Here is a 7,312-nt window from a genome sequence, read left to right as displayed (position 1 = left end):
CCTAGGGAAAGTGGGTGGAGGAGGGAGCCAATATGTGGGGCTGTGGCCTTGTAGCTCAGTTAGCCTCAAATTTATTTTTAAATTTACTCAAGATTATCTGAGGACATATATATGTATATATTAGTGCCAAAATATGTGCGTGCGGGTTCACACCTTTTCAAGCGCCATTAGGTTCTCTTGTGAAAACACGGGGTGAGTTTGGGAGGGTCAAACCCATTTCTTACGACGATACTTGGAGCGTAGCCAGCCTCAGGAGCGCAGATGGTATTACAGAAAGTTGTGCGTAGCGGTGGAAAGCCCGGGAGTCTCCTCCGTGACCTTGGCCAAGTCACAGAAACTTTGGGTTTATTCCCTGTAAAATGGGGATAACCGTACTGGGTTATCGAAAGAGTAAACGAAATAATGTAAGTAAAAGTACTCTGAGAAAAAATAATGCTGGTTTCTTTGAACGGGGATCCCGAGCAGCTGAATTCCCATCCGTCGGTATTTCGCTCTTCCCCGCAGTCCAAGAGCTACCTCTCTGGAAGCCTGAGGCGCGGGCCTGGGCTCCTCTCCATGGCAACGTCTCCGGCATCCCGAGCCCCGCCCCCTCCCCGCCGCGAGGACCGGAAGCAGCGTCCTGTTGGGCGCTTCCCCGGCTTCTCCCCCAAAACGTGGGGTCGTCCTTCCTAGGCCGGAGGTGAGAGTTGAGGTCTCTTCGCTCTGCTAGGCCTCCGGGAGAAGCGACCGTCACCCGGGGGGATGGGGAAGGGATGGCCGCCGGCCACCACTCCCAACACGCGCCCGCGCACGCCCTCTTCATACCCCTCCCCGCCCCCACCCCGGCTACCTCTTCCTCACGCCCCCGGCGCTTCCCCGCGGCCTCCACCTCGTCCCCGCACCTCCTGGCCTCTTACAGCGCGTGCGTGCACCCCCTCTCCTTGTCCGGGTACCCCGTGGCGCCTGACCCCCGCCCCCAAGCCGACCTCCTCCCATCACCCTCCGCGCGCTTACCTGACCTCCCGCGCACCCTCCCCCTGCGCCCATTCTCCTCGTGTGGTCTCGCGGAGTCGGGTCCCCGTCCGGGAGCGGCGCCGTGTGGCGGAGGAAGGTGTCCCGGGACTGTCGAGAGCAGGCTCAGCAGAGGAGGTATTTACAAGGGAGAGTCGGTCCCCTCGGGAAAGACCCCCGGATCTGGGACTCTGGGCGAAACCTCCCCTCCAGGGACCGGGTTCGTTACGGACCCTCGCGCGGTGTTGGGGGTTTGGTCTCTTGGGTGGAACTGAGAGCAATTGTGGACCCGGCACAGACTCCGCTCCTGGTGCGGGAGACGCAAAGTGCGTCCCGGTGGCCACTCCTGCGACTTCCAGAGGATGCTTTAGCCTAGGGGCCCTCCGTGTAACTCCCCTAGACGGCTCCAGACACGTGGCCTCAAACCCCACCTGTCGCTCCAGTCTCGATCCCAGATTCGGTTCCGGCTCAGGATCATATGGGTCTGATGCTCCTTCTTGGCGCTGGGACCCCGGCCACCGGCTCTGGACCGCGCAGCACCATAGAAGGTGTGGATGGCCTGAACTCAGACCCCAGCCCTGCTCCTTTGCCTTTGGTCTCGTTACCTGAGCTTGCCCAGGCGGGTTCCTCAACGTGGGGATGAAAAGAAGCTTACAGGGCTTTTGTGGGGATTTAAATGAGTTTATATTTATTAAGATCCCTAGACGAGTGCTTAGCACATAGTAAATTCTCTGCGTTTCAGTTGTGGAGCACTGTATAAAGTTGTGTCATTTATTTGGTAACCCTTTCTTTCCCGGGCTAGAATATAAGCTTTATGCAGCCGCAGGCTTTGTTCGGGTCACCGCCATGTCTTCAGTGCCTAGAAGAGTTCTCGGTGAAGTGAGGAAAAAAATGGTAGAGAGGAAAAATAGGGGCACATATAACAGTTTAAATTAGTTGTCGGTTACTAGTGATACATATATACTAAAATGCTACTAAGGAAAGTGTCTTCCCATCCCCTTCCTGCTAACAAGTTAGCGATACTTGGAGAAATTGTTGCCCCCATACATCACTATGTTGCTGGTGACACTGTGACTTGATACAGCATTTTCTATAATCTATTTGATAATACATAGCAAGATATTTGTCCCTTTTCCTTTGACCCCAGTAAGTCAAGTCCTTGGGACATCTTTGAAGGAAATAATTTGAAAGGAGAAAAATAGTATATTTTCTGAAAATGTGCTTCCCAGCATTGTTTATAATAGTAAAAATTAGAAACAGCCTAAATATTCTACAGTAAAGAGATAATTAAGTAAACAATATGGATGTCACAGATGAGCAGTAGACATGTACATGAAAAAATGGAAATACATTAAGATAGAGGAATATGCTTTTTTCTTTTGAATGGTCCCTTTAATGCCAAAGTAATATTGTTTTAAAAATTAGTAAGCATCGAAAAAATAATCTCTGCAAAAGTACTTCTCTTGTGAGACTATTCCTTAGAGCTCCTTGCAGCAGTCTAGAAAAAATTAACTGGCTCTTCGAGGCTGACCCAGAGTCATAACTTTGCTCAGCCTTCCCTTATTTCTGTTCTCCAGGAGCTCCTCTGCAACCCTGGCTGATCTCTTATTGTGATATTTAGTCAGCCTCGTGTGCATGATTTTCAGAATAAATTGCGAATTACTCATGTATATAAATTAATGCCTCTGAGCTCTTTGATTCTCTTAAAGAAGGAAGTGTTCTTTGAAAGCATGGTTTATGTTAAGATTAAGGGCAGCACTTTCTGTACAGTCTTACGTTTCTAATCTTAGTTGTATCGTTCTAAGAAGCATTTGTCTCTGTCTTGTTTCCACTTGTCTCTTTAATCATATTTAGGAGTGTCCATAAGGAGAGTTTCACCTTCTTGAAGATTAAAGCCTAGCAGTTCTGAGCTATTCCCAGTCCAAATGTCTGCAAAACTGAGAGAGACATCAAAACTCCTTCCACAAACTTCAGGGGACCCTGACTGCCTTCTGGTAATGAAGGTGGAAGAGGGAGGGCAGGCCTGTAATGTGACCTCCAGCCGCCACTGGAGCAGCTACTACAGCTCAGAGACCTACCGCCAGCGGTTCAGGCAGTTTGACTACCAGGAGTCACCTGGGCCCCGGGAGGCTCTGAGCCGGCTCCGCGAGCTGTGCTGTCAGTGGCTGAGGCCAGAGGTGCACAGCAAGGAGCAGATCCTGGAGCTGCTGGTGCTGGAGCAATTCCTGGCCATGTTGCCGGAGGAGCTGCAGGCCTGGTTTCAAGAGAACCGACCAGAGAGTGGAGAGGAAGCCGTGGTGATGCTGGAGGAGCTGGAGAAAGAGCATGACAGGGCGGCTGAACAGGTGAGAAGGGGCTGTGGGCATGAGGGACAAGGCTGAGTCAGGAGCTCTGGCACATCACTGGGGTTAGAGCTCCCAAATTGTACTCCCACTCAGCACAACTAAATGTAGAGTGTGGTGAGTGGACTCCCGGCTGTGCCAGAAAACAGAACGCGCCTCTGCCTTTTTCCTCCCTTTTCCTGTGTCCCAGGATAGTTTCTTCTCTGTTATTTTATCTTCAAGTCCCAACCTGATTCCCTTCTTCAGCCTCAGTTAGTACCAAACTGTTTCTAGGTCTTTCTTGGACGAAATGAGGACATGCTTGCAGAGAAGCTACCAACTTGTGAAGTCACTCAGGAGACACCATGTAGCCAGCTTAAGCCCACAAAAAAGCAACTGCAGTCGGCCTCGAAGGAGCTTCACACCTTAAGACAAAATGGTGAGGGGCAGGGTTCAGTTCATGGTGGGGGGGGTGGGAAGGTGGCCTCTCAGCCCAGCCATCACACACATCTAGGCTGCTTTCTGTAAGCGGTCTCCAGTCTCCCCTGCTGCCTCCTGTTCCTGTGGGAACTTCCACCATTATATATCCTGCCAATGCACGTTCGCAGTATTTTGTCCTCATTTCCTTCTCAGAGATTCTTATAATATCGTTCAGATTTTTGAATCCTTGACATCGTCTCCATCCGGATTTTCAAACCTTTTTTTAAGCAGCATGGCCCTCTTCTCAATGAAATTTTATGCGGAGTTGCAATGTATTAAATAGATGAAGACACGGGTTCCTGACTAAAGCAGGAACAAGCAATGTCAGCTCACCTCTTCCGCCGTCAGGCAGTCCCTGAGGCCCTTTTGAGGGACCCCAAGGTCACGGTCTAAAGACTGATTCATTTATTTGTATGACTTTTGTTTATTGATACTCTTGTACTAAATCTTGCTTCTTGCTCCCCACCACCACATTTAATTCCTCTCCTTCAGTCGCTCCTCTGCGTCTCCAATAATCCCTCATCTCTTAGGCCCTTTCTTTTCTTCCAGACTTTCCTCAGTTTCTAATGTATCTTTTTACCCCTACTCACCATTCTACCTTTTGCACAGAGCTTTTCATCTTTATAGTTGCCCGCCTCATCAGTATATAAACCTTCTCTTTCACCTTTTGATCTTCTCAGTGTTTTCTGCCTTACCCTCTCCATCCTCCACATTGTGATGCTGTATTTCAAACATGCCAGCTAAAAAATAGTCTATCTATATTTCATTTGGATCATTCTCCTTCGTTTTCCTTCCTTCTGAACAGAGAACTGGTTACATTTGCTTTTCCGTGTATTATTTCAGATAGAGACACCGGAACTATAAATGTGAAATCAGCTTCAAGGCAAAAGACTTCTTCAGGCAAAGAGCTGCATTACAAAGTTTCTAACACTCTTCAAATGAATGCTTCCCAGAGTCTCACATTTAGTGGAACCTGTGAACAAGATAGAAAGTTTGAAAGAAGACAGGGAAACCGTCCTCGAAAAAAACAACATAAGTGTGATGAATGTGGGAAAGTCTTTAGTCAGAGCTCAGCCCTTAATCTACATCAGAGGATCCACAGTGGAGAGAGACCTTATACATGTGACGTGTGTGCAAAGGCTTTCAACCGAAGTGCAATCCTGATTCAACATCGAAGAACCCACACTGGGGAGAAACCCTTCAAATGTCATGAATGTGGGAAAGCCTTTAGTCAGAGCTCGAATCTTCTCAGACATAGGAAAAAACATGTTGGAGAAAAAGTCCCATCAGTGATGTGAGGGAGTCAAAGCATTTACTGAGAACGTTTTCAACAGGGGAGCAGACACAAGGCACCAATACTCCTTTAGTATAAATCGGTAGTTTCAGTGGGCACCAATTTCCTTTCAAAGGTTGTAAAAGCCACAGGAGAGAATGTAGAATATTTTCTGTCAGCATTGTTTGCTTTTCTGCTTTTCAGTACAGTGTCAGTTCAGATGATTGAGATTCTAAAGCTTAAATCGGATTTCTATCCCTAGTGCAACTCTTGAAAAGATACTCTCAGACATGTTCTACTGTTTCCATTATTAACACAAATAATGAACTAGTGTGTTCCTTTTTAGACAAGTCCATTTTCCCTGTTGAGAAGGAGTGTGTGAGTTAGTATATAAGTGGGTATTCTCCATTTCATTACTTGCACATTGGAGTTATTAGACCAAAGATTAAATCAGTTTTTTTTTTTTTAATTTCCTGGGAATTCTCTGGCAGTCCAGTGGTTAGGACTCCATGCTTTCACTGCTGCAGGCCTGGGTTCAGTCCCTGATCAGGGAACTGATATCCTCCAAGTCATGTGGTGAGGCCAAAAACAATAATAAAATAAAATAAATTTCCCGTTTTATTTTCTGTTACCAGATTCAAAATATGAGAATAGGATTGAGGAGACCCAAAAGAATATATACCTCAAGACCTAAGCTGAAATGTCCAGGGTCATTGTTAGGAAGCAGGTGAGTAAAGGGACTTTACTCATCTCTTACGAAAACCTGAGAACCTACATACTGTTTTGTTTCAATTTTTAAAATTGAGGTATAGTTGATGTATAATATCATCTATACATACTGTTGATGATACTAAGTAATTTCCTGTGTAGGAAAAAAAATTATCTCCTTTACAATTTATATTGGAAATATCTCAGTGAAAGCATTAAGATTTGCTCTACATGTCTTCAGGAAGTGGCCTAAATATGATGAGTGTTCTAATAAAGAACAGTTATCTGTGGGTGTTTATATAAAGTTGATGATCACTTTAACATAAAGAAATAAGGAAGATGAAGAAAAGACTGTCCAAACAAGACTGATGTTACCTGGTAAGTGCAGCACATAATGGAGAAGCATACTTACCTGGAAATGGGAACCCTTAACAGCTGATGACTATCCTTCAGAGTTCTTCATGGCCTCTGTTCTGGCATAAATCAGCTGTGAACATGTTTCAGGCATCACAGGACAACCTTTTCAGGGTCTTATGCATTCTTAGTAAGTGAGTTTCTAGACAATTTATCATGATGTTAAGACCTTGGATTTTGATACTCTTGTACAAATGAGAAAATCACTAAAGTTCAATTTAAAGAGTCCATTGAGTTTAACCCACATTTAATTCAATCAGATTCTCTTGTTTAAAAAGTAAATGACTAGTATTTTTTTAAAGTATTCTGACAATATATAACATAATGTCCCCCTTTCCAGGGATTCTTAATAAAATTCTGTATGTATTACAAGAATACATGGATTGTCGTGTCTCCCATGGTGCCACCGTTACCCAATATGGAGGCAACCATGAGAAATGAAAGTCCTTAGGAGGAGAAGGGAAGATAGGCCTCATGGTGAACTTCTTTGTTCCTCATGAAGTGTAAATGTTTCATTATCAGAAAATCCAGTCTTATCTAGTGCTTGGAGTAACTCCTGAGACAAATGTGGGATTACATGCTCTGCTTAGTTAGAATATTGATAAATATTAGATTAGTAAGGGGAGAGGAGAATACAAATTTTAATTATAGAATTTTCTGATAGTGATTATACTTTGTAGCTCTAGTAAATATGAATAAGTATTGAGTTTTATACATTTTCATTTATTAAAAATGTAGGAGTCTTTATTTGTGTCTCATTCTTTTTGTAATCAAAGAGAGGAACAAGCCATCTATTAAAGCAGCAAATGCCTCAAAAGATACATGTATTGTGAATTACTGCTTAATCATGGAAAGAGTTTTTTGGGTACTATGTGAATAAAATGACAGAATCTAAATCAAGTATTCTGAGGGAAGCGTCTTTCTTCACTTGCTTCTGCCATAAACTTTGCAAGATTACATTGTCTTCAGTGTGAATAATCTGAACTTCTCCACCAGACAGTAATGTGAATCATATCATCTTAGAATAATGAATCTTTAAAGGGTGTCGCTGAGTACTCTAAGTTATCTTGCACTTACATAGGTCTCCTAATAAGTAGAAGGTGCTAGTTTATCTAACTGGAGAATT

At 44.7% G+C, this 7,312-nt stretch overlaps 1 protein-coding gene across 3 annotated transcripts; it reads left to right on the top strand.

Annotated features, from left to right (window-relative positions):
• The first annotated feature begins 599 nt into the window (after positions 1 to 599).
• Positions 600 to 7,086, top strand: ZNF396 (zinc finger protein 396). 3 transcript variants are annotated; one of them, XM_060118231.1, is made up of 4 exons: positions 600 to 679; positions 2,845 to 3,335; positions 3,606 to 3,750; positions 4,635 to 7,086. In XM_060118231.1, the coding sequence occupies exons 2-4, from the start codon at positions 2,916 to 2,918 to the stop codon at positions 5,087 to 5,089; spliced, it is 1,020 nt and encodes a 339-aa protein (XP_059974214.1). In that variant the 5' UTR covers positions 600 to 679; positions 2,845 to 2,915; the 3' UTR covers positions 5,090 to 7,086. The 3 variants fall into 3 exon arrangements, with proteins under 3 accessions (XP_059974214.1, XP_059974213.1, XP_059974215.1); XM_060118230.1 differs by lacking the exon at positions 600 to 679 and adding an exon at positions 834 to 1,128; XM_060118232.1 differs by lacking the exon at positions 600 to 679 and adding an exon at positions 1,470 to 1,538.
• Positions 7,087 to 7,312: the final 226 nt, after the last annotated feature.

The sequence above is a fragment of the Mesoplodon densirostris genome, chromosome 15, assembly GCF_025265405.1.
Source record: "Mesoplodon densirostris isolate mMesDen1 chromosome 15, mMesDen1 primary haplotype, whole genome shotgun sequence".
Classification (NCBI taxonomy): domain Eukaryota; kingdom Metazoa; phylum Chordata; class Mammalia; order Artiodactyla; family Ziphiidae; genus Mesoplodon; species Mesoplodon densirostris.
The sequence above is the reverse complement of the archived record's forward strand: the minus strand, read 5'-3'. Positions and strand labels throughout refer to the sequence as shown.

Coding starts and splice junctions, on each gene's coding strand:
- ZNF396 (XM_060118231.1), top strand. CDS start 2,916: ATGTCTGCAAAACTGAGAGAGACATCAAAACTCCTTCCACAAACTTCA. Junction 3,336..3,605: donor ATGACAGGGCGGCTGAACAG/GTGAGAAGGGGC, acceptor AACTGTTTCTAG/GTCTTTCTTGGACGAAATGA. Junction 3,751..4,634: donor TCACACCTTAAGACAAAATG/GTGAGGGGCAGG, acceptor GTATTATTTCAG/ATAGAGACACCGGAACTATA.